Raw genomic sequence first — 26,926 nt, 5'->3', positions numbered from 1 at the left:
ACCACTCTACTATTACTGCATTAAAAGTTTCTTGGAAGAGTATTCATTTTAATAACACTGTTACATTAAGTAAATAGTCTGCAATGCATGATTCTGCCATAGATGAATTTATAAGTTGCAGGATTTTTTAAGAGGCAGAGAGTTTGCTGGGATTAGAAGAACCTCAGAACATACTAGCTACTTTGAAAGGATAGTAAATGGAGAGGACAGTGCTATCAGTGAATGTGCAGACTCTTCTGTGTCTTTTTTGATGAACATATTACTTTCACCTAAGGCTTGCTGAATTCTGCTATGCCTCTCATTCAGTTCCCTGTTGTTATTTCTGGAAGCATCTCAAAAGAATGTGTTGTTCAATCTATTGTCTTCCTATATATATCTATGGTAGGTCATCTTTGGATGTGAAATTTGGTTTGTCAGTCAACATTTATAACATTTTTGGCAAGCTCAACTCTTGGTTCTGAGAGGTTGTGATTAGATGAAGAGTTTGTTTTAGATAGTTTTCACAGTTGAAAAGATGCCTGTTGCTGTCTCTGGTTGCTTTCATCTATAAGATCTGTTGTCTAAGCTATTAAGAGCACAGTAAGAGCTGTGTAACCAATGCTCAGCCAAGGACAGATACTTGAATTAGGGGAAAAGATTATTTTTTTTTTTTTAATTGATTTACCCATAACCTAGGAGAGCATTAAGATCTGAATTTCACCTTGCCACGTGACACTTCTTATATTTACGCTCACTCAAAAGAAAAATTATCGGAGTGACATTGATATACAGAATTGTTTATTATCGATTTAGCTGTTGGAGAGAAGGCCCTCGTACTGTCTTTTTCTTATTAATAATCTTCAGGTTATACTTGTATAGTTGTTCAGCTCTTGGGAAACCAGGCAAATTATGCTGCAACAAAGTATGGTATAATAAAGCTAAAAAAGAGAAGCAAGCATGTACAAGTGTTGTAGAGAGCATAAGCTGGAAGGTAAGCCTAGGGTATGCTGGAGTTTAAATCACTCAAAACACCATGATAGCATTTTCCTGTTTGTACAGCAAAATGTAGATAGTGTGTTCAAATGGGCTTGCAGAATACAGAGAATCAGAGGATTTTCCATAGGGACAGAAATGCCATTTGCTAATGAAGGTGCCCTCCCATCAAGTTTCATTCCAGCTTCATGGCTGCTAAAATATCTCAGTAGGAAAGCAGGATGCAGTATGCCAGAAATATTATGTAGTTCTGTGTGCATTCCAGCTATTTGGGCTACCTGTGGAAATAATTTGTGGGTAAATAGCCTACAACCCAGATAAGCTCTGCCACAGATGCAAAGGTGCCATAGTTGGCTCTTTGCAGGGCCATCTTGGTTCCAGCATGTCTTGTTAGCTGTGGCAGAGCACTGTGTGAATGCAGCTGTACCGCTTCTGAAGCCAGGCTGTCTAGAAGCACTTTGGCTGTATTTCACAGTGTCCAGGCTGATACGTTGTGCCAGTCCTCTCTGGTGTCAGTGTGCAAACAGGGAGGTTGTGGAACATGATGCTGAGGCTTCTTGGTTGGCACCGCCAGAGGGCCATATCACGATTTTCAAGGTGTCAGCAGGATTATGAACCCAGCTGGTTCCATATGCAAACGGATGTTTCGGCGTTCTGGGCAGACTTGTTATGAATAGGGCCAGCTCAGGTTTAATGCTGAAACTGAGGTAACATCTGTCTGTCTCAAAACACTGGGAAGCACTCGCAAAATTACTGGACCTGTGTGTGGGCTTCTTCAGGAAACCTCAGATCCAGCACTGTGCAGCAATAAATGTGGATTTGCGTACAGTCAGCTGTAATGTAGGACTGCTTTCCCTAGCGTGCTCTAGAGCACCGGTGTTTGCTTTTTAGCTAGAGTATCCCTGCATTTTGTTAGCTCAGATAAAGGCTGCCTGTCACAGAGATCATAAGTGTTGCGTAACGTTTAATCATTCAAGATAATGGAAACTTTCTGATACAAATGCTTTCCAATGGGGTGGTGAATGCTATTTTTTTTTTTAATCAGTGTCATCATAATATTATTTCTTGGAACTTTCTTTTAGTCTTAATACACTGGGAAGAAAGAAAAAAAAAAGTCCCTTATATCAACTCCTTGTGGCAAATTAAGCTTGTTTTTGTGTATAACATAGGTTAATTTTTAGTTTGCAGCTTTCAGGGAAGGTATTGGTGGACTCTAGTTAGTGTCATGTGCTTCCATTGTAGTCGGCGCTGACAGAGCAGCTCTCTTGTTACTTCTATTTGGGACATTTATGTCTTGTTCTTCAAAGGCCTACAGCGCTCAAAACCTGAAGCAGTCAAAGGTTATGTGCTTATTCCTTGGTCTCTGCAGCCACAGGGCCAGTGTTTCACGACTGTAGGGATTCTTTGTTACATGGTTATGAAGTGTTCCTTTTAATTCCTTGATACTTCCCTGACCTGTTTCCAGTCCCCTTTTATTCATATCTCTCACTTTCTGTGGCTAGACTTATGACTTTAGGATTTTTAAAAAAAATCTCACTGCTTTCAGCTATCCCAGATGCTTTTAATAATGTCCTTTGTTACAGCTGAACCAGTCTTAACCCCCTTTGGTTCCAGGACTTGGAATAGACAGTAATGACATATGAAGTTAGAGATAATAAATTATGGCCCTGTTAAATGACTGCAGGGACAATTTACATTGTACATGTAGCAACATGTGAAAACTGTTAATATTAAAAGTTTCAGCTATGAATAAAAACAAACAATATGACTGAAAGCTGAAAATACTGTAGATAACTCAGAGAGAAAACATGCTATATTCTTTTTGTTGGTTGGTTGGGTTTTTTGTTTTTCTGTGTAGCTACAGTGGTCATGGTGCAATGTTACTCTGCTGTCCATTTACACCGTTCTTGTGGAAAGTCTTCTGTATTAAACGAATGGTAGCAGCAAACTTGCTGCTTTCCAGTCTTAGATACTTTTATATTGTACAAATTTTCACAGAACGGCATAGGTTGGAAGGGAGCACTTGAAATTACAGAGGCCATCCTCCTGCTCGACCAGGCCCAGTTAGAGCAGGTTGCTCGGGGCTGTGTTCAGTAGAGTCTTTAATATCTTCAGGAATATTAAAGACTCTTGAACAAGCTGCCTCACCTGGCAGCTTGTTCCAGTGCTTGACCGTCCTCATGGTGAAAATTTTCCTGTTTATATCAAGTTGGAATTTCACATGTTTCTGCTTCTGTTCACGGCCACTTGTCCTTCCAGTGTGCATCTTTGAGAAGAGTTTTGACTGTTTGCTCTACGTCCTCTCATCAGGTAGTTGTAGTCAGCAATAAGGCCTCCTCTGAGCCTAGTGGTTCAGCCTCTTAGCTGAACAAATATGATATGGGGTCCAGATCCTGACTGGTAGACCCACTCCAGTATGCCAGTTTTTCTAGTGTGGAGAGCACGCAACTGGATGCTGCTCCAGATGTGGATCCACAAGAGGCTGTAAGGATTCCATGGGACACCATGTCAAAGGGATTGCTAAGATCAGCATACAACATCCACTGATCTCCCCTCGTTCATGAGAGGCAGTTATCTCATGGTAGAAGGCAGTTGGGTTAGTGTGGTGTGATTTGCCCTCAATAAATCCATGCTGGTTGTTCCCATGAACCTTTTTGTCTTTCATGTGGCTGGGAGTGTTTTCCAAGAGAGTTTTCTCCATGATCTTTGCAGGAACTAAGGGTGAAGTTGGTGGGCCTGAAGTTTCCCTGATCCTCTTTTCTTTGTTTTTTGAAGATGGATATGGTGTTTGTCTTCAGTCGTCAGCCACCTCTTTTGGTCACCATAACCTCCAAGAAAACATAGAGGACATAGTTGCAATGACATAAGCCAGTTCCCTCAGCACTCCCAAGATCCATTTTATCTCTTAACTCACTCTTCCTGTAATACAGGTAACAATACACACTCACAGACCCTGACAGTAGGCTCGGAGAACTAGAGAGCTGCAGGGCAGACCTTCCAGTGAAAACAAAGATAAAAATGTATATCTGCCTTTCCATATTCTTTGTCATACAGTTGGCCTGTGTCTTCCCTAGCCTGCTTTTTGGTGCCACTATTTTTACAGAGCACTTCTTGTTGCCTGCCCATTGCATCCCTTGCTAGGTTCAACCCCAGTGTGACTTTGACTTCCCTAACTCCATCCCTGCATACTCAGGCAATGCTTTTGCATTCTCCTGAGTAACGTGTCCCTGCCTCCATCTTCTACATGCATTAGTTTTACATCAGAGTTCATTAAAATTCATCTGTCCTGGCCTTCTGCCAAAGGTGCTCAACTTTCTGCCCACAGAAATGGGCTGTTTATGTACTTTGAGGAAGTTGACCATGAAGATCACACAGTTGTCCTGAGCTCCTCCTGAAAACCCAGTTAAGGATATGACCTATCTAGTAAGACTGGATGTTTCTTAAAAGTAAAATCCCAACATTACAAGCTAAAAATTGATACATTTGTATTAGAACTCAGATACAAACATGAGAATTCCTGTAATAGCATGTCAGCTACATCCAGCTCAAGTAAATATTCCTTTATTATGTTCCTCTACCTTTGTTTCTGATTTTAGTATCTATGTTAATATATACTGTTTCCATTTCAGTAGAGCTTAGCTGTGATTCTGAAACATGAAATATGAATTGGTTTACAATGCTGCAAATGTTACACAAGCGTATCTAACTTGAAACAAGGTCTATGTGAATGGAGATCATTTAGGGTACTGTTGAGATCAGTGGGACCCAAACTGAACGCACATTTGTGGTCTAAATTAACAGCTAAAAGATTGGTATAATAGTACTGAACATCCACATTTTCCAGAGTGTTCTCAGTCACTGAGAAAGATGAAACTCAGCTGGGACTTCTGAGGCATAACTGGTTTCTTTATGAATGTTCCTTGAACAGCATCTGGAATGAATGGGATCCAGGAACATTTCTTGATGGAAATTGTAGGTGAAATACTGCAAGCCTTATCAAAAGTCATCTGATGCTTTTTGAGCAACCACAGTTCTGTTCACTCAATGCCATTGCTTACTAAGCTGTCTCTGTAGAAACTGAGTTCTTGTTTAGGATCAAAAGCTAGCTCTGTACTGGAAATAAAATGGGCCCAGGGATTGAGCTTGATCACTGGGCTGTTTCTTGCTTTTTCCTGCTGTTCAGTTGCTGCAATCTCCCTGGCATGTTTTTTGTCTATAGCACCTGGAGCTCTCTGGGAACTTTCTCCTGGCATGTTTTGGGTGCTACCACATACCAGGAGCCATTTCCAGCAGGCAGTGTACGTAAGACTCCACTTTTGTTTCCTTCCAGCCTATACTATCACAAGCAGGCCTTGCAGCCTCAGACACCTCAGATGCTGTTGTGTCACACAGTGGGACATGCCTTCATTTTCATACATTACGGTCCTAATGGCTGTTATACAGTCCCCACTTGGAATTAAAAAATCCACACAAATAATATCTTAGGGACATAGGGATACTATGTAGGACTCAAAGGAGTATAACAAGGAAGGCCCCAGAAACAAAATATAAGGTCAGGTGTTTAGGAAGAAAGAGCGTGAGCTATGCTTGCAAATGAGAACTGTTTCACCATGACCCTTATTTTCTTGTCGTGGTTTAACCCCAGCCAGCAACTAAGCACCACACAGATGCTTGCTCGCTTCCCCTCCCCTGGTGGGATGGGGGACAGAATCAGAAGAGTAAAAGTGAGAATGCCTGTGGGTTGAGACAAGAACAGTTTAATAATTGAAATAAAATAATATAATAATAATTAATTGTTTTGAAAAGGAAAATAACAAAACCAGAGAGAAATAAAACCCAAGAAAGACAAGTGATGCAAATGAAAAACAGTTGCTCACCACCAACCGATGCCTAGCCTGTCCCCAAGCAGCAGCCGTGCCACAGCCAGCTCCCCCCCATTTATATGCTGAGCATGACATCATGTGGTATGGAATACCCCTTTGGCAAGTTTGGGTCAGCTGTCCTGGCTGTGCCCCCTCCCAGCTTCTTGTGCACCTCCAGCCTTCTGGGTGGCAGGCCGGTATGAGAAGCTGAAAAGTCCTTGACTGCTTAGCAACAACTAAAACATCAGTATGTTATCAACATTATTCTCATCTGGTTTCCAGGAGAGTCAGGTGGACGTGTACAGTGTGTAAGGTCAGTGCCTTAAACCTGTTGGTTGTTTACACTTTGTTCCACGTAGTACGCGTGTTATTCCATCTAGGTGGACTAGGTTCTTTGCTTCCTGTCAAACGAAGTGTGGTGCTGAATAACTGAGTCATGGATGTGTATACAAGCTAAATCATTTGTTCTTATCTCACTTGCATGCACCCACAGTTGACTTAAGGAGGACCAGTATTAAAACAATGAAGTCAAGGATAAAGGTGTTAGAAAACTAGAGTTAATGTTGCCTGTGCCTTATGGCTCTAGAAACTACAGCAAAGCCGTGACTGATGCTGTCCATTCTGTATATTGCCTGACTTGGTGGTGCTATAATGCAAACAACAATCTGAAACAGTCTTTTCTTCCTCTTTGTCTGTTGTTTGGCTATTGGCCTTTACATTTAAACTCTGCTCTGAAGACAGAGTTACAAATTTTCTCATGGTCTTTCCTGCAGTACTTATGAGCACTTCACAAAAATTCCAGTTCAGGAAAATTTCCTGCTCTGATACAATCTTGCAGCACCTCATGGAACTTTGCCAGGAAGTTTCACAGGTGCTGGCTGCAAGAGGTTCGAATCAGAAATCTGGGATTTGGCTCCATTCAGCTCCAAATGGAAGTGCACGTGCTTTGCGGTTGCAGGAAGCACTCAGGTTATTTGCATTCCCTGGTTTGGGTTCCTGCAATCTGTTCCAGTCCCTTTGCCACTCCAGTGGTAACTGCACTGTCTGTAGGCAGCACCTTGCTAGACATGTTTCCAGTGTCACGTTTCCCCATGGCATCCCCTTCTCTCTCACCCAGATTAGTGCCAAAGTTCAGTTTCAGCTCCATTACCTTCCTAGCTGCTTTGTCTGTTACTGTTTTCTTAGTCAATCAGCTTCATATCTTAGTGCAACCTGCTGGTGTGTTTCTTCTGTGCCTGGTCTTACCAGAGGCTGTTTCCCAGCAGCACCATCTGATCACCTGCTTTTTGGTCTTGTATATGATCACGCTGCAGTGCCTCCATTCACATGCCGGCTGTATGCTGGAGGATGAGTCCTCTCTGAAAGCAGCAGAGAGGAAGCCAGGTGCTTGTTGTTTGGAAGGAGTTTCTGGCTTTGCTTTTAAATTTGGCCTGGAAGGAGTGCACTCGGTTACTGGTGGGAAGTGCTGTGCGTGCCATCTGGTCACTTCAAAGTATGGTGGGAGACTTGAGTATCCAAGCTGGAGATATTAACTTAAAAAATCTAAAGTCCAAATGCATACAAATCATATTCTATCTTCAGGAACTGAAGGTCCCTCATAGAAAAACCAATTGGTGGTTAAATTTCACACCTGTGGCTCAAGATGTGATGCACCTAGTGTTTTTAAAAAATAGATCAGTGGGACATGGGCAAAAAAAGTAGCTGAACTGTGTTGTGGCTAAAACTTTGGGGAAAAAACTTAACTGAGGAAGATGCCTAGCATGGACAATTTTGGCTTGCCTCGTCAAAAGTCACTGAATTTATGCCAGGTAAATTTGCTTTCGCCTGGAAAATTTACTAACGTATAATAGTTGGCACCATCAGCAACACCACTTAAATGTATTTGCCATGGATCTAAGTGAGAATTGTATGTTACATGAGGAAAGCATTTGGTCCACAGATTGAAAAGTTTTCTGCCGTAACGTGGTAAACAACATGCTATTAAGAGTAGTTTTCTGTGTGAAAAGGTAGAGGTTTTCTAGTGTCTAACTTGAAAATTATGTTTCAAATATTTTTGTATTTACTGATAATTTCTTGTTTTATTTAAGTGTCTGAAGAAAACAAGAAACATGGAAGGTCATAAGTAGTAAGTACCTTGACAATTTTTCTTATTCTAAAGAGCTAGTGGTGTTTAGCATGTTGATTTGTCACTGCCTGAGTCTATCACACATTATGTTCTGGCATCTAGTATTTATATGAAGTCACTGGTAGACATTCTGTTTAAAAAGAATAAAAACAAAAAATGGAAAACTGCCAAAGAATGGAAGAACAAGTGAATTGACTGGATAGAAAAATAGCGTGTTACCAATTTCCCGCTTAATGGAAAGAAATGTATGAACTGTCACGTTTCAAGAAGTTTATCTGTGGTTGTCAACTTCAGAATAAAGCATGTCCTTCTTTTAGTTATTTTTCCTGATTGTTTAACAAAACCTAAATATGTCTGTGATTGCTTGACACAAAATCCATTTTAAAAGGTATTGACAAGTGTCTACCAGTAAAAATTGTGCACTGAATATTTCAGTAATGTGGTTATAAATCTTTCATTATCTTAAGCATAAACAGGAGCCAGTAAATTCTCCAAATGAAATCAGAAGCTGAATTTGTTTGTAGTGGTAAAAGATTTTATTCCTCTTATTCCTTCAGTTGGTTTGTCAGTCTCTAATTCAGGAATCTGTATTAATCCCGGCATTTTTTTTTTTTTTTGTGACTTCATATTAATTACTCATTTTTGTTCCTTGCACTATGTCCCCAGAATTTCTAGTGACCTCAAGTGAAGTAGATATCAAGGCTGGTTGACATCAGATGAATTACAGTGTTTTCTTCACTTGATCACTGAACTGAGATATCAGTTATTTGCACAGCTGTAGCAGAAGTTAAAGCACACAACTAGCCAGACAACTAGGGTCTTTAAACTGCCTTGTGAGCAGTTGGATTTTTCTTTTTAATTATTATTTTTAAGGTAATGCTATTTTTATTAAGCTCTCATATTCTATTTTGTCATAATGCAGGGGGATCTTCTTGTTATTTATTAGGGGTTGTAGATTTTGTATTTTAAAGGGCAGCATATTTCAGGTCAATATAGGCTTCACCTGACTTGATAGATTGCCTGTTGTCAGAGTGCGTAATGGTTTGTTTGTGCAGAACTCCACATGAAATGTGGTATGTTTTGCGTGTGTTGTTTATTTTGTGCTATAGCACCAAAAAGGCCTTTATTTTAATGAAATTCATAAATTAAACTCTTGGAACTAATCTTTGGGTAGAAATAAATGGGTAAATATCTTTGCTTTTACAATTGGGGGAAGCAGCCAAGAAGCACTGTGCATTTTGTCCTTGCTCACTTCCAATTTAATTTCTTCCCATCTCTTCGCTGATTAAGGTACTGTCTCCTAACTCACTGATTAAAAATAACTAAAGCAAGTAGCAAATCCCCATGAAACAAGCTTCCTTTTCAGGTTAAACTGTGTCACTAGTAACTATGTAGGGCAGATGTGCCTTTTGGGGAGCACATGTACCAGTGGCTTGTTGTTTTAGAATGGCCATAGTGTTTCACACCAAGCATATATGTGTGTGTGTGTCTGTGTCTCAACACATGACTTAATGTTTATGTTGGGTCTGAAGACCTTCTCGGGCTAGCATCCCCGAGCTGTCTGTGTGTTGTGAACAGAGCTAGTGGGCAGTATTGCAGTAGTAAACCTCAGTTTGTCACTCCACAAGTGGAGGATATCTTTTTTTCAAAATAAACTCAACCTCTTTCATTTTCCTGGAGTATTTAGTACAGCAAGTTTTAGCAACCATTTACTTCTAAATATTTGCAAAATCACCGCAGCTTTTTGTATATGGATATAGGGGAGAAGGCATGTACTTTTGCAGAAATTAATAATGGAATAACACTTCCTGGAAGAGATCAAGTTTTCATTGTAAGGCTTTATTTTCTATTAAACCATGTTGGTATGGTTTAAATATTATGGAATATGGAGTTTGTCTTTAGATTGCACTTTTTATTAGGTCTGCTACAGGAATGCAGAATCAGCTGTCAGTAGAAAATAATCCTTGAAAAAAAGATTACCTGTTATGCACCCACAGTTGTCACGTAGTCATTGCATAAAGGAAAACGTGAACTATCTGTCTTTGACATAGCATGCTCAAAAGAGATGAGTGTTCTTCTAATTCTTTATTATTCAGCTGTAAAATAGGGAAGGCAAGAAGTAGTCTAATACCATTCATAAAATGAACTTTGTGAAATCCTGAGACTGCTGAAATTGCATGAAAATTGCTGCCAGCTTAAGCAACTCCGCTAGTTCACTTGAAACTCTCCTATTAGTTATATAAAAACAATAAGTTAATTCCATGGACTATAAATCATTCCATAATGCATTGTGAAGAATTCTTTGCAGCTGATTATTTGGCAGTGCTACATGTTAAAGACATGCAAATTGAAAGCAGTGTATTATTTTCCAAAGTAGATGGGAAATGTATTACTAATTTAATTGCTTTCTTATTGATGCATAATGAGGAAATGCATGTTAGAATGTATGTGTCTGCATGCAAATGCTATATTCTTGATGAAAATGTATTAATCTAGCATGTTAGACTTATTTTTAAAGCATCCTATTGAAGTTTTGTAATTTTGTTTCTTAATATTCTAGCAATTATCCAAGGGAATTTTATGACCAATATGCTCAAAGCCAAGAAAAATCTGTGGTCAATAAAATGCAACAGAAATACTGGAAAACAAAACAAACCCTTATAAAAGTTACAGGAAAAAAGGAAGATGAACATGTTGTGGCTTCAGATGCAGATCTGGATGCAAAACTAGAGGTTTGTAATGTTTACGTGAAGTCTATTGTCTGTTTGTTAATTTTTAAAATTTCATTTCCATCAAGCCTCTAATGGTTTACAAATAGTATATAATAATGTATATGTATTTTTATCATTATTTTCTTGTAATGTCTTTTCCAATTTTTGACAAAAGTACCTATGTAAGTATGGGGAATATAGTGGCAGTTTGTAACACAAAAACCCATGTCCCTCAAACTTTATTTGGAAGCTAACATCTCTCATATTTATTTTCAGGATTTGGGGTTTTTCTTTTTTGTTGGCAGGGGGGAGCAGGAGATTGTGCTTATATTGGTCATTCTTATCCTTTGTATCAGTTTAAGGTTTTTTTAAAATAGTATTCTACAGTATATACAAATTACATTCTTCATACAATTATAAAATACCAGAAAAACACAATATGCCAAGAAGGAGCAAGGTGCATAGTGCGCTCTGCTCTCTAGAGCTTTTGTGCAGGTAAGTGGGTTTTGACATGACCAAAGAAGCTTCTGAAAGTCTGTATGTAAGCAAGAGAAGGAGTCCTGCTGTGTGATAAATACAGTTCTGCCATCAGTATCCGTAGCCCCGTCAGAAAAAAAAAAGGTTCTACAAACTGAAGAATTTGAACATCTTTGACACAGAGCAAAAGATAGAGAATGGACTTCTGAAGCATAATAATCAAGTTAGTGTCCAGCTAAGTCTTATTGGTATTGTTTTGTCATATAGGGTAAAGGTTTTGCCTTACTAGTTTTCTTGCAGTTTCTTAGAAAATTGTTGACTTAGGGTTCTCAGTTTATTTGCATTTTAGCTGAAATACAGGAGGCTGTTTTGCAACAAACAAATATTTGTAGTTCTAGCTATAATAGTGATAACTTATAACGTGATGATTCTAGCTATGGGGTCTTCATTATGGGTTATAAATCAAGAGTATTGATGTAAAACAAGTGGGAAGGATGGAGCAATACTTTATAAATGTGTACCTGAGTTCCTACCGTGCTTACTGTGTTGCAGATTCATCAGGAAGGATGCTTTGTTAACTCAGGTGGGGTTGGAAATAGGGAAACTTGTGTTTACCAGATAAAAAACTATAAGTATGTTTTCACTTGGACAACTTCTCACATTCTCAGTTTAGAAGACAAAGACCCATGTAAATGTACAGGAAGTCAAGCAGATGCAAAGGAAGACAGTTACTGTGCCAGTAGTCCATTTTGCTTATATTTGTGTAATGCTTGACACAGTGGAGCTTACGTTTAAGTTAGAGGTTGGCGGTTTTAGATGGACAGACAGATTAGTAATTTTTATAAAAAGTTCAGTTTAAAACAATAATATGTTTGCATACCAATGCAAGTTTGTTCCACTAGACTTTGCTGTATTAAAAATTCAGTATGCATATTGCCACATGTGATAAACATGATAAACATTTTGATAACTTTTTGCTCTACTGTGAGTCTTTTAGAAACAAAGATTTGTACATTTTCATATGTATCCAAAGATATCAATTAAAAAAACCTCAACATGGGTAGTTTGGTTAACTATAAGCTGTTTAGAATAGTTCTGTTTCCAAAATAATTTTTGTCTTTATTTTCCTATTGTAAGTTATGATTGGTCTGTCTGTAATTACAGTGGACAACTTCATTGAAAGAAAAGCACAATTGGTAAGGAAAAATTACTTTCAAGCTGGAAAGATTACTCATTGTTCAAGAAGAAAATAGTGATCCCTAATAATTTCTACAAAAAATTAAGCTCTTTCTTGTATTTTAATTGTCAGTGTTTCTTGCATACGCTTACAATTTTTTTTGTGTACTTTGTTTCAATATCAGCTGTTCCATTCTATTCAGAGAACGTGTATGGAGTTGCTGAAAGCAATTGAACTGTATCAAAAAAGGATTTGTTGTAAGTATGATCAAATACAGTAGTTAAAATGATAAGGAGGTCTGCATTATGGAATCATCAAACAAGTGAAAAAGTGAAAATGAAAATGGGGAGCTACTCGTTTCATCCTATTTAAAAATAAAGATAACGTTCCTTGCAGACAGCTAAAGGCAGACTTGCTTATTTGCTTGAAGAACTCCTAGTTCTTGAGTTTTATATTTGATATTATGCAGTGTTGGGTAGCAATAATTATGGGAGACAGCTTGCTTTTAAGGGTTTTTTCCTATTACTTGCTTGGCTTGTTTAAATTCGGAAGTGTCTTGTCTTAGAAATCCTAAGTCTGTTCTGAACTGGTTTAATTTTTTTTTTTTTTAATCAGGATTGACTATGAAGAATATTGGGCTCATTACTAGTTTTATAATTAAGTAATCCATGCTATTACAATGAATTTCATAATGTTGACTTGGCTGTAACAGGTGTACAGTAATTAGCAGTCATTAGTGAGAGACAGGGACCTCATTTGGGAAGTTTCAAACAGCAGGCTGTATTAAATGACCTCTAAAGGTTCTCCGCAATCAATGTTGTTTGATTCTCTGCTGCTGTGATTTCTGTCTTGGAAAAGAGAATCCAGCTTTGGAGACATCTTTCAATTTACTTTCTTTTGTTGAATGTTATCCATATTTTCTCCAGTCTTTCCTTTTTCTTTTGCCTGTCCAAAGAGAGTCAGAGATAATGTTTCAGGATCTGGAAGTAAAATTAGAATACAGAATAGCAGCATTATTGAGTTCAAGAAGTGTTCCACAGTAGCAGGTGAAATCTCTTGACCCAAAGATGTGCATGCAGCACGTTCTACCAGAGTATGCTATGAGTCTGCATTGGATTTCATTGTCAATATTTGGAAAAATGACAAGAGGACTTCAAGAGATCTTCTTTCTTTATATTGGGCCATTCTCCCTAATGATAGTGGGAAGAAATCGGTACTATAGGAGACAGCCCTTTGGAAGACTAATAGATGAGGCCACAATGAAATGGTTTTTTAAGGATGTAAACATGAAGATTATATGGTTCCACTTTGGAAGTAGTCAGAAAATCAATGTAAAAACACTTTTATTTTTCTTCATTGTCTTTTTTAAAAAATGATCAGTTAATTTGAAATAGAAATAGTTCAGGTACTTGAAATAGAAATTAAAAAACAGTGTTTGAATTGTGTAGAATGCTAAAGTTGTAAAATAATCCTGCAAAGTAATTTGAAAAGAAATGTTCTTAAAAATGAAGTACTAGATTTTTCATATGAAAAATTTATCTCTGTAGTCAAGCATGAAAAATGGAGAGCAAGAGAAAAGCAAGTGAATGAGCTTTGGATGTTATAACTCAGAATTAGCTTTAGTGAAAGTATGCTACCAAAGATTAGTTGGGGCAGTCCAGGTGGTAAAAAAGGATTCAAAAAAAAAAAAAAAACACAACAAAACCAACCAAACCAAAACCCGCAAGACTAAAAGATAGTATCATCAAGATTGGGCCCTTTGTGTAATCTGACCAACGTAATTCTTCTGTTCTAGGAAGAAACAACATGTTTCTCCTGTTGTCTTTCGGCACTGATGGAATTTTGTGAATCTTGTTAAGTATATCAACAGATGTCTCAAGTGAATCAGATCTTCTGTTTAATAAATGCAGGAATTCCATGAAATTATTTATTTTTTCTGTGCTGCTTGGATTTAGAGTGACTTAACCTATTTGATTTTAGGCCAGTTTTAAAGCTGTTAGGAAGCTATTAAATAACATGTTTGACCACTCATTTATTTTTCGTTAGTTCTGTCTCAGGAAGAAAATGAATTGGGGAAATTTCTTCGATCACAGGGTTCTCAGGATAAAACGAGAGCAGGAAAAATGATGCAAGCTACAGGAAAGGCCCTCTGCTTTTCTTCTCAGCAAAGGTATATGTGTCAGAATTACTGTCTGATTTACGAAGTATGTGGGATAATGGTAGTTGATTCACTGTTGGCATAATTCATTTTGCCATTTGAAATGTGTGGGGAACCAAATGATAGGAAATTTTTTGTTGACTAAACCTCCTGTAGTATTGGCAGTGTTACTGGCTTGCTCTGTGTATTTTTGCCTGATCCTGTTTTTTTGTCTCACAGACCTGCTATGTCTGTGTATCTCCAGATCCCTCACCTGTGCCTGTTCAGCTCAGCAGGTCTAAAGCTGTACAGGTGCATCTGCACGGCCTCTCTAGCAATGGGGTTGTAAAGTACCTGATGTCAGGTCCCTGTCCTGCTTGGTGGCACTTCTCACTCTTCAGAGGAATGCTATAGCAGGCTTCTTGTGGAGGTGTGTGGGTCCTGGGAAGACAGGGAAATGGGTAAAGGAATGCCTTTTCTGGGCCATGGAGTCTTATATCTCAAGTAGGTGGAAGAGAAAGGAGGATTCTGAATGCCATTTTCTGCTTTAACCTTACACCATGAAGTCTCCCAGGAGATCATCCCAGTTACCCACTGAGCTCATGTAGGTTGGGTAGGACCAAATCAGTAAAAGGGAAGGAATCCAGAGGGACACACAAACACATGCTGTTACCCAGAGCCCTTGATGTCTCACTGACCCTGTGTTTGCTCAGAGAGTTTAAAAGTAGCTGTACCTGATGGCATTTTGAGTATATTTGAGTATTTTTTAGTATTATGATGTGCTTTTTTTTGACCGTATTGGAACTATGGAAGTTTGAAATTCACAGTCAATTTGCAAGGGAAAATTCTATTCCATGATATTTTACAGGATTTTTTGGGGCTTTTAACTGTTGTGAAACTTTCCAGCTTTAGCTTAACAGTGCAGCTGTTTGGCTCAAAATAAAACATTGCATACAGAGCACTGAGAATTTCATATGTTTATCTTGGGCTAGAGTTTGACCATTAGCACATCCAGTAACAGCCATGAGTGGGATCTTTAAAACACATGTAAAGCACCTTTGAGCAAAAGCCCTGATGATTTGCTTCTTTATAAAGCTTAACTGTTTATGTATGACATGTCTACATAAACTGAATTTTCCTTTGAATGAGAAAAAACTGTGGAAAAAAGCGCCCCACACTAAGAAGTTCACATTTTATTATAACTCTTCTTCAATGCGTTTTTAAGGCATCTTTTAAAATAAACTCAGATAAAATAAACCCATCTTCTCATGAGCCATCCTCAAGCTCATATTGAAGTTGGGACTGCTCTTACTTAATATGTACTCCAATAGCTAGTGCAGTAGCTGGAGATCAAGAAGACACAATTTGCTGGTTACTGGAGCTGAAATCAGAAATTCTCTTATGCTTAGGAAGTCCCTAGGAAGCACATTAAAACAACTCTACACAGTGTGGAACTGATTGAACCCACTCCAGTGAGGTGGCTGCTGGCAACCAAGAGGAAAGGAGAAGCAGCCAGGAGGAAGCAAAGCAAAAGTTGGAGTAATCCTGTCTAGTTCTGAGATCCCATAAGGAGCCAAAATGATGGTATAGGGAAGACAACAGTGTCCCCTGCTGCCTTTCCAGAGTGTTGTTGCTGGATTGCTGGAAGAAACATTTAAGAAAATGCCTAAATCCTTCCAAAAGCTAAATATCCTTCAAAGGAATTGTTCAGAGCACTTATTTAAAAAAAAAAAAAAAAAAAAAAAAAAAAATCTACTTGACAGACAACTTCTTTTTTTACATGTACATTTAAAGATTAAAAGGCTAATGGAAGTGCTTTTTCTGAGGCTTAGCATGACAGTCCTGATACATCTGTGGTATGTATCCAGTAATAAATTACCTCAGATACATTCTTGGAGTTGTTAAATGCAACTTGCAAAGAGGAATGTTATTAGCATACATACAAGCATCTTGGCGAAAAGGTTCCTTTCGCACTCACATCTATAAGTGAAAGGTCACTACTTGAATAGGAAGGTTGCAAACACATTATTCATGCAAAATTACTCCATTCACGTGTACCTGCAACCAAGCTGTAAAACCATCTGAACATGCACTAACGCTTCAGTGAACTGTTTTGGCTGTGTATGCTTTTTTGATTGCTAGTAAAGTGTCAGTAGTTGTATTAATGTGTCTGCCTTTGTGGAACAACTTCTTTAACACGTTCCTCTCCTTTCTTTCCTTCATGCCTTCCCCCAGATTAGCACTGCGTACTCCTTTGAGTAGATTATATCAAGAAGTGGAAACATTCAGATATAGAGCCATTTCAGACACATGGCTGACAGTAAACCGAATGGAACAGTATCGGACTGAATACAGAGGAGCTCTGCTTTGGATGAAAGATGTGTCTCAGGAGCTGGATCCAGATCTTTATAAGCAGATGGAAAAGTTCAGGAAGGTATGAAATTTCCTGTAGTTTCCTAGAAGGGGATGGCTGATGAATAACAAGCGTGGTTTTGATTCTTCTGAGGAACACATAGTTCAGCAGCACTAAGGATGCCATTTATTGTAACTAATCTTTTCTGTGTAACAGAACTGCAGTTAATCTGATATGGAATACAGTATCCTTCACAGAGTGGGCTGTAAGGAAAGATACAGTAGTAAGAAACAGCATTTTTCAGTAGTCTATTCAACTTCAGTGTAAATTTTTGTAATTTAAATAATATATATTTTTAAAGAAGGTTATCTAATTTTAAATACTTAGCTGTGATGCCTGAATGACTAATGGAAGAAGATATGTCTGCTGTCAGCTGAGCAAGAGAAAATTGATTTTTGCAACTAAAAAGTACAGAATAACAGAAATGCTGTAGTATCTGCTGCTACATTTTGGGGAATAGTTGAACACCAATTTTCAAAATTGGCTATTTTTGGGGAGGAGTTGCAAATTTGGAATTTGTTTTTGAGTTCCTCGTGCAGTTCAGCGTGACTCTTGGGCAACTGCTAAACACTAAAGCTGCTAAGAATGCACTCTTTGTAAATAGTCTTCATTCAGCATCACTCAAGTTTGCTGTGCTGCTCCCCTCCCAAAAGGATTTCCAGAAGTCACAAGTCCTAGGTGGTAGTCTGCAGATTTGTTACCAGGTGCAAGTATAGAATTTATTTGGACTGATCCTGTCCCAGTTGCTTCAGGAGTGCTCATGAGAACTTCACATTTTCTAGTCAGGCTCTAGAGGTGATTTTGTTAAAAGACTATAATGTTCACAGTTTGCTGTTTATAAATCTTGACCATCAAGAGGAGTTAGAATCCTAGGTATAACACAGTGGCTTGTGCTTTGACTAAAGGCAGTAAAAAATTTACAGGAATTGTATTAAAGTGTATGTGCATATATGCATGTGCATGTGGCTTAGAAACAAAACAGAATATCTGTTCATGGATGGCTTGAGCAGTCTGTGACTGGAAGTGTTTAGAGATGAAAGATACTTAATTCGGCATTTTTAAAGCTTGAATAAAGCATCCTAATGGGAAAGGACTGGCACATGTCTAGGCTATGCCATTTTTTGTAAACTGAAGTGGTGACAATAGCAATTAAGGAAGGGGTAGAACAAATGAAACCCCAGTTAGTCATCTAATCTTTATTTAATGCTTCAGTACAGGATATTCCTGTAAGTCCTGTGGCACCAGACATGTATTTTATTATGCCTTGTGGGAAATGTTTATAATGGCAAGTTCTTGCAGGTAAAATAATTGGTATGGCCTTAGCCTCAGTCAATTGCTTATGTATAAAGTTTGATTTATTAGAAAAACACTTAAAAATGGAATGTTAGAATGAATAAAGCAGTACTGGTAATGCTCATACACAATTGATTTATAGCTTTCTTGCAAAACAAATGCTGTGGAAGGTATAAATTTTATAAATGGCGAAGTAATTAAAATAATGTATGCTTTGTACAGTGAGCTGCTGTAGTTAAAAAGTTAGATGTGAAATTTCAGACATCTTGAGTTGCTGTGCTTCAAGGTCAGCAAAAATAAGATTTTATTTTTTTTTAAAGGTCTCACAAAACTTAGTAAAAATGTGGAAATACTAAGTATTTTGAAATATTTCTAGGTCTGAAATGAGTTATATTCTGACATAAAGAAATAATGGAATTAGATTCTGAAGTTCTGTAGCGCTATCTCAAATAGTTTTAAAAAAAACAACTTGGAGAAGGTCTTTTGAACCTTTCTTTCTTTCCTCTGACTAGCTGTCAACTGAAAACCTTTCAGATCACATGGCAATGCAGAGAACAAAAAGCTCTATATTTTGTAGCCGACAAAGTAAAGAAACGCCCTTGGTATCCACTTCCCTACATATCCCATCTGTGCAACAGGCATATCAAACTAGACTTTGAAGATTTTAACACTTGCAGAAAGTAAACTTTTTCTTTCTTCATTTTGGAAAAAAAATATAAACATTTCAAAAAGAAAATCCTCAAGCATAGTGTACCTAGATAGCTGTCACTGAACAAGACACAACAGTTTGGTTTTAGTGCTTTAGAAATGTAGTAGACAAAACTAACGGTGGATACTGTAGTCCTAAATAATTAAGGTACAGGAGTTATTTTTATTGTCTTTTTGTTCTATTCTTGCTTGCAGATCTTAATTATGCCATAGTGTGGCAGTGTAATGCTGGGTTTTTAGGGCTTTTTTTGGATCTGTAACAGCAATTTAAGAAGTCATGCTAATTTTGTGTTGAGAAAGATATAATTACTGATGTAAGGTTTTTGGTTCTTAAATACACCATCACTGGACAGAAATGTTTGATCTGGAGCTGCATATCTAGTGATACACCAGCAAGTAGTTAATGAAGCTGATCCTGTCGGAGCACTTGAAAGAAGTTTTCTTCAGACTTCTAATTGTAAAAATCCTAAGCATTACTTTAGTATGTATCTTTTTTATTTCAAGTAAACAGCTTTGGTTTAGTGATCTTTAATGTACCTAGTGCATCGGCAGTATTTATATCACTTGGTTATAGGACTGTTTTTCAAGTGTGTAGCCTTTTATAATGTAATCCTAAATGTATCATTATGTAACAGATACGGTATTTGGTTTTGGAGACAAAAGCTAAATCAGTCCAGATGGGGTTTTCGTACCTTCCCTCAGAATAGCTCAGGCTAAAAGATCAATAGTTGAGTCAGTATTTTCAGAGCTGATAAAATCTGAGTTAAAACATTGGCATTTTTATAGCTCTCTTTTTCAAAACAATGAAGTACTTGAAAGAATTTTCTTATGCTGTTCTCAAGGCATAAGTCTAAATATGCAAGACCCAGCAATACTACGGCTTTCAAAGTGTCCCAGAACACTGCAGAACAGCCTTTTTACATTGTTATTTGAAGATAATCCACATGATTGTAGCTACTTGAGTCAAACCAAAGAAACAGATGAAGAATTTACTTTTGCCTGCACAGTTCCATGAATGCTAGGTACCTTCATTCTTTTTTTTTTTTTTTTTCTACTAACAGTTTTTATGGACACCCCAGTGCTGTTTTAGATACAGAGGTCTTCCATCACAAGTTCAGAGTTTGAAGTGTTGCTTGGGAGAATCTAAACAGCACCCTGGCAATGCTGTGATATTTAAAAGAATTTGAACGAGTTAATACCCCTTTTCCAAATTCTCCACCACTGATAGGCAGCATGGCTTCACCAAGGGCAAGTCCTGCCTGACGAACCTAGTGACTTTCTACGATGGTGTGACAGCATCAGTGGACAAGGGAAAACCAACAGACGTCATCTATCTGGACTTCTGCAAAGCCTTTGACACGGTTCCCCACAACATCCTTCTCTCTAAATTGGAGAGCTATGGATTTGATGGGTGGACTGTTCGGTGGATAAGGAACTGGCTGGATGGTCGTGTCCAGAGGGTAGTGGTCAATGGCTTGATGTCCGGATGGAGACCGGTGACGAGTGGTGTCCCTCAGGGGTCCGTGCTGGGACCGGTGCTGTTTAATGTTTTCATCAATGACTTAGACAGCGAGATCTAGTGCACCCTCAGCAAGTTTGTGGATGACACCAAGCTGAGTGGTGCGGTTGACACACCAGAAGGCCGGGATGTCATCCAGAGAGACCTGGACAGGCTAGAGAGGTGGGCCTGTGTGAACCTCATGAGGTTCAACAAGGCCAAGTGCAAGGTCCTGCACCTGGGTCGGGGTAACCCCCAGTATCAGTACAGGCTGGGGGAAGAAAGGATCGAGAGCAGCCCTGCCGAGAGGGACTTGGGGGTGCTGGTGGATGAAAAGCTGGACATGAGCCAGCAATGTGCGCTGGCGGCCCAGAAGGCCAACTGTACTCTGGGCTGCATCAAAAGAAGCGTGGCCAGCAGGTCAAGGGAGGTGATTCTGCCCTTCTACTCTGCTCTGGTGAGGCCTCACCTGGAGTACTGCGTCCAGCTCTGGAGCCCTCAGCACAAGAAGGACATGGAACTGTTGGAGCAGGTCCAGAGGAGGGCTACAAAAATTATACAAGGGCTGGAGCCCCTCTCCTATGAGGACAGGCTGAGAGAGTTGGGCTTGTTCAGCCTGGAGAAGAGAAGGCTGCGGGGAGACCTGATTGCGGCCTTTCAGTACCTAAAGGGGGCCTATAGGAAAGATGGGGAAAATCTTTTTAGTAGGGCCAGCAGTGACAAGACAAGGGGTAATGGTTTTAAACTAAACCAGGGTAGGTTTAGACTGGATATAAGGAAGAAGTTCTTTACAATGAGGGTGGTAAAACACTGGAACAGGTTGCCCAGAGAGGTGGTGGAGGCCCCATCCCTGGAAACATTCAAGGCTAGGTTGGACAGGGCTCTGAGCAGCCTGATCTAGTTAGCGGTGTCCCTGCTTCTGTGGGGGGGGGTTGGACTAGATGACCTCTAGGGGTCCCTTCCAACCCAAAACATTCTCTGATTCTATGATTCTATGATCAGGTTCTGAAGGTTCTTAAATCTAGGCTGTTTTATCTGTCTGGTGACCGTACACTATAGTATAAGCTCTGCTGTGTTGTTAAAATCTAGACCAAATTGCCCAAGTGCTGATAGTCCCCCAGTGTCCTTCCTCCAGCTCTGAAAAAGTTAAGCTTTTCCATCCGCTTCCAGGGAAGGAGCATGCCAATGTGCAGAATGGAAAACTATGCCACCAGGCAATGGCCTCCCATGTGCAGGCTACAGGAACAAGGAAGAGGCTCTGCTGTTCAATTTTACTTAGCTAAGCTATCTCAGATGTTTATACGGTGCAATATAGACTTTCTCATCAAACCTAAACATCGCAATGCCACCCATAACAAGTATAAAGTGACAGCTAAAAAATTACCATGCTGATCTTCAGGCAAACTATAAGAAAAATTACATCTGTGATGTGGCAGGATATGTATCATGCTACATTAATAGCACAAATGAATCCTTTCTATGTTTGTTTTTTGCTTCCATCGTTCTGCTCCAATGCTTCCCCTTCATTCTGAGGCTTGAACCAAGCTGAAGTAGCTTTGTAAATGCCCTCAGGCCATGCTGGGATCCCTGAGACAAGCCACACCACTGAGAACTGGGTACCTGGAGGGCTGGGCTCTGTTTCTCCCTGTTGTCTAGTCCTCTCTGCTTTGCCAAAGCTTCTTTCCTAGGAGTTCTGCTTCTGTATCAACCAAACGAAGCTCAGATGGGAGAAAGAATAGGTTGAAGCTGTGAAAGGGTAAGGAGTGATGCATGGGCCGGTTGCAGCAGAGCTGTGTAAATGCTGTGAGATTCTTCTGCTTGGAATACAGTGCAAGTCCTGTTATCTATCTCTGTGGTACTTGGATATCGCAGCAGTAAATATCTGAGTTTGTAAAACAGTATGTATTAGATGAGGTACTGTCTGGGAAGAGTTGGGTTTTGATCAGTATATTTGCATGGGATCTGTGGGGGGAACAAGTAGCACGGTTTGTGCTGGGCCTCCTTGTTCTGGAAGATTAGAAAGGCCCTACCTCACAGTGCAGACCCGCGAACTACTTCAGTGGTCTTAAAGAAGTGGAACAGATCCTACCATGGACGAGAATTGTTAGAATATTCTAAACAGATCCTAAACTGTCATAGGACCCTTAGTGCCTAGCTGTTACTTTGCATGCAGCTGTCAAGAAACTTGCGAGCTTGCAGCTGACTTGTTTGGGCACAGTTTATCTCGAGTTCTTCCTAGTTGTAGCACTCTATATACTTGAAACAAAATTAATGCCCTTAAATGGCATTTTAAAGATAAATCTGGCAAGCGAGAAGGAAAGGCAGTGAGAAAAAGAGAAGTTCAGCAAGAACTCGTAATGATTTAACAATAGCTTAAACTGTTGTTTCTATAAATGTACTAATTCAGGGAGTGGCTGATCTATGCAAGTTCTCTGTTAAATGTCTTTTAAGAAATAAAAGTTAAAGCTTGTGTGGACAGCTGGGGTATAATGAGATCTAAATAAATCCATTGATTAAAAGGTCAGAAGGGAAACGCTGAAGTACATGCATTTGTTGTAAAGATCTCGGCAAGTATGGATAAGATACATCTGCCAAAGCCTTACAGGGAAGGCTCGGGACCTACATCTCTGTTCCCCTACTGTCCCCTTGCTTATTAGCACTGCCTGATATGAGTGCATTTTGGCTTGTGTGATCACAAAGGAGCTGTACCATGTTACAGCATCATCTGCTACTCACCTATCCATTAACATCAGCTGCAAACAGCCCTGCAAACCTGGAGGCACTGTGGAAATGAGCTGGAGGATTTTTTTTTTTTTTTTTTTTTTTTAATTCTCTTGTTATGTTTGAAAACTGTTGGAGAGCTGAGAAAATGCAAAAAGCCTTGGGAGGGAGAAAAAGAAATATGATGCTGATCTTTGAAATAAGAACAGACTTGGCAATTGCCACCCTTGTAAACTTAATTTCAGTTCCTGGTAAAAAAATGAAAAGGAAATCTGTAGGCATTTAGAGGCTAACAAACTGAAGACTAAGTAAACAACACAGGTTTATAAATAACATTACAGATTTTTTTGTTGTTTTGCATTTTAAATCAAATTATTAAATTACTGAGAAAAATTTGCAAATCTGGATTGTTGCAGTTTCTTATGAGTGATTATTGGAAAAATGAATCAACTTTGCTAGAAAAATAAGAGCTCTCAGGAGCTGAGAGTTGAGAATATTGGCTGAGGGACACTAAACAAAGTTTCAGAGGATCATAGAATATAAAGATGGAAAATACCTTAAAGATCAGCTGAACTGTCTTCCTGCCAGGACAAAATTGTGCATTTGTAATACATTTTCCAAGTGTTTTTCTACATAGAATAAATATAATCCAGTTGAAGGTGACACTCTTAGAAGTTTTGTGGATGTTGGTGATGTTCTAGTTCAATTATTAAAATGTCAACCAAAATAAAATGTACTAATGATAATTACATCTGCAGATGATATTGGGCTGGAAAGTCTTTTGGTTTTCCAAGCAGCGAAGTATACCAGCGTCCCAAAGAAAAATGTCTTTGGCCACTGCAGTCACAGTGGTGTAATCAATAGACTCTCAGCTGCCATAGTTACAAATAGCAGTATAAGTGACTGATGTTTAGAACCAACTATGGTAGTCACTGTTTACTAACTTCAGTTTTTAAAAATTTTTTAAAAAAGGGAAAAAAAAAGTTGTAGACAGCAGTTATCTCTCTTTCTTTTTAGGTGATACTGGCACATTAATTTCTGAGGTTAACTTCATCTGGAAAACTTAAAGTGCATTTACCTTTAGGGAGACAAAAATGTGGGCCTTTGCCCACATGATGATTGTGCTCTGGAAATGTCAGAAAGATCTGAGTGGCTTTAGTAGACCACGCTTTAGATAAGAGATGTGTGGCACTGTAGTGTGAAAATAATGCTGGCTTTCATAATACCTATTAGGAATGCGAGATGGTAAAATCTATCACTTTGATAGTCTATCTTTACCACTATTGGTTCAAAATCCTTTTAAAAAAAAAAAGGCCCCCCCCCCCCAGTCTGTTTGCTCATTTGGATTGCTGCTGATGATCAGATGAATAGGCGAGATTCTGGGAGATCCAATAATACTGCAGGATAGCTGCATACTCTAAAATTAGTAAGACAGTGTCACACTGGACTCTGAGATCCGCATCTTAGTGTGGCAGTGTGATGGCAGAGAGAAAGAGGTATTATATTGTAAGAGCATGCTGTTGATAAGCAACACCTACACATACCACTTGTTGTGACATGCCTGTGCCACCAAGAGTATGTTTGGTTTCATTCTGGTAGGGAACAGCAGTAAGAACATTATTTTTTAAGTGGTTTTTAAATATGAGAGCATATGGTGTTGGAAATGTTAAATTTAATGATTTACCTGGAAATTGTGGTAGTAAAAAACAAGACACACAAAAAAGCACTCTTTATACAAAATTGTCGGGTTTGCTTTGTCATTATTGTCTCTCTTTTTAAAAGCAGATGGGAGTTTTAGTGCTGAGCATGTTTTCTCTATGCAGTTTCTGCTGTAATGTTTTTTCCAGGTTCTCCAGTGTCAAATTCAGTAACATCAAGTGGAGAAACCAAAACATTCCAAGATACTTTACATACAAAATGCTCAAGCATTTTAAGGCAGTTGTAAAAGATGCACCTATTTCGAAAACATGACCATAAGCAGAAATATTCTTCATTTTATAGCCTTATAACTTGAAATTACCATTTCAAGTACCATTTGTAAGAATCAGGGTAGACAATAAGATAAAATCAATGATTTTGTGAAGCCATTTCATGTATATTAAAAATCACTGATGATTTTTACTGGGTTAAAAGCAAAGTAACAATCTGTGATGGAGATGCCCTTTTAAAAGCATAATAAGAGTACACCACTTAAAATAGAAACAGGCTTCTTGGAACAGATTACATCATCTTAAGAGGTATTGCTTGTAGAATATAGTTGCTTCCAGAGATTGATGCTTGCCCTTGAGAGGCGGTTCATTATCTGCAGTTATTTTTATGAAAGAAGAGTCTGAGGTGAAACTCAGCAAAATGGCTGTGAAATAGAATAAAATGAAATGCTAGACTACAGGTACATTTTTTTAACAACCTTGTTTCATGTAGCCTAGCTGAAATTAAAAAAAGGTAGACTTAGTTTAATTGTTGTGCTGCTTCAGACTTCTATTTGTTTCAAGAAAAGGCAAGCAGACACATCCTAAAAATTTCTGTTCACATAATTAGCAGAACTTTCAACAGAATACAACAAATATATTAAAAAAATCAGTGATCTACATCAATAGAAGTGTTAAGTCCAACTTTAATGTAATTATTAACCCCAGTATTAAAAAGGTGCTCTCAAATATCATGTGACAAAAACTAAACTCCAGTAGTTCTCATGTCTAATAATTATAGAAATGTGTAGGCATTAAATGTAATATTGAAATTAAAAAAAAAAAAAAGGAACAACTAAATAATGCTTTCACTTAATTATTCTGCTGTGTTTTGGTCTTAAAATCACAAAGAAAAGATGATTGCCTAGACAATTTCTGTTGCTGACATGAAGACTCTAACCCTGCAAACTGGTCTGTGTGGGCAAAACCCCTAACCCATGTGGATCATTATGTGAATTCAGAACCTAAATGAAGTGTAAAAATGTAAACAGAATAGGTTGTGAAAGGAGAAATGAGATTTGGAAAATTCCCTCAGCCTTAATAATCTGAAAAAGCTAGGAGGATAGCTAAAGAAATATTTTTTAAAAATAAATGAAATACAGATGTGACCGAACTGAGAAAATTTTGCAGGAGAGAAGAATAAACAGGAAGGGGAATACAGCTGTTGGGGAAAACATTGTTTACACAAGAGAACCAAGTTTTTCTATGGTTGCCACTGCCCAGGAATTCTTCTTATACTTTCCTAAAATGCCTGGGCACATACATAATGTAGTCCATCTGCTTTTACTTCCTAAAGCCTTTGCTGTTCAGTTATGTGCTGCATAGGCTCTGAATGATTACAAAGATGCTATGTTTGATTTTTCTCCTTCACTTAATGAAACCAAATTGAAGACAGGGTTAAAAAAAACCCCATAACCAAAAGGTACTGTCCTAATCAGAAAAATGGCTAATATGCCATTTCATCTTTGTTTTAGGGGTATTCTACCTGAACCCTGCTTAGATTTCAAATGTTTTTTCTTCTGTGCTGGCACAATGTGTAGTCTGAAGAGTACTACAGAAAGATTGTGGATTTTTTTTTTATATAAGTACAATCTTGGAATCATAAAATTGCTTTATTTGGAAAAGACCTTTAAGATCATCAAATCCAACCATTAACCTAACACTGCCAAATCTACCACTAAACCATGTCCTTAAACACCAAAACTCACCTTGCTAAGTTTGTGTCTAGACAAAATACAATTAAATTGTTTTGAGAGGAATAAGGCATGCTTATAGAATCATAGAATCACTTTGGTTGGAGAAGACCCTTAAGATCATCGAGTCCAACCTTTAACCTAACCCTGCCATCCCACCACTAAACCATG

The 26,926-nt window shown here is 38.5% G+C and overlaps 1 protein-coding gene across 3 annotated transcripts in view; it reads left to right on the top strand.

Moving 5' to 3' along the window:
- The first annotated feature begins 7,927 nt into the window (after window positions 1–7,927).
- The window catches only part of ICA1 (islet cell autoantigen 1), a 60,863-nt gene continuing 41,864 nt past the window's right edge, over window positions 7,928–26,926 (top strand). For 2 of the 3 annotated variants that reach the window (XM_035897079.1, XM_035897073.1), the window contains exons 1-5: window positions 7,930–7,959; window positions 10,520–10,691; window positions 12,509–12,581; window positions 14,371–14,494; window positions 16,697–16,895. In XM_035897079.1, coding sequence (XP_035752972.1) covers window positions 7,943–7,959; window positions 10,520–10,691; window positions 12,509–12,581; window positions 14,371–14,494; window positions 16,697–16,895 — 585 coding nt within the window. In that variant the 5' untranslated portion in view covers window positions 7,930–7,942. Of the gene's footprint in view, window positions 7,960–10,519; window positions 10,692–12,508; window positions 12,582–14,370; window positions 14,495–16,696; window positions 16,896–26,926 lie in introns of all 3 variants that reach the window. The other variant, XM_035897082.1, reaches the window with a different exon arrangement.

This window comes from Egretta garzetta, unplaced genomic scaffold, assembly GCF_000687185.1.
Source record: "Egretta garzetta isolate BGI_Z169 unplaced genomic scaffold, ASM68718v1 scaffold30, whole genome shotgun sequence".
Taxonomy (NCBI): Eukaryota; Metazoa; Chordata; class Aves; order Pelecaniformes; family Ardeidae; genus Egretta; species Egretta garzetta.
The sequence above is the reverse complement of the archived record's forward strand: the minus strand, read 5'-3'. Positions and strand labels throughout refer to the sequence as shown.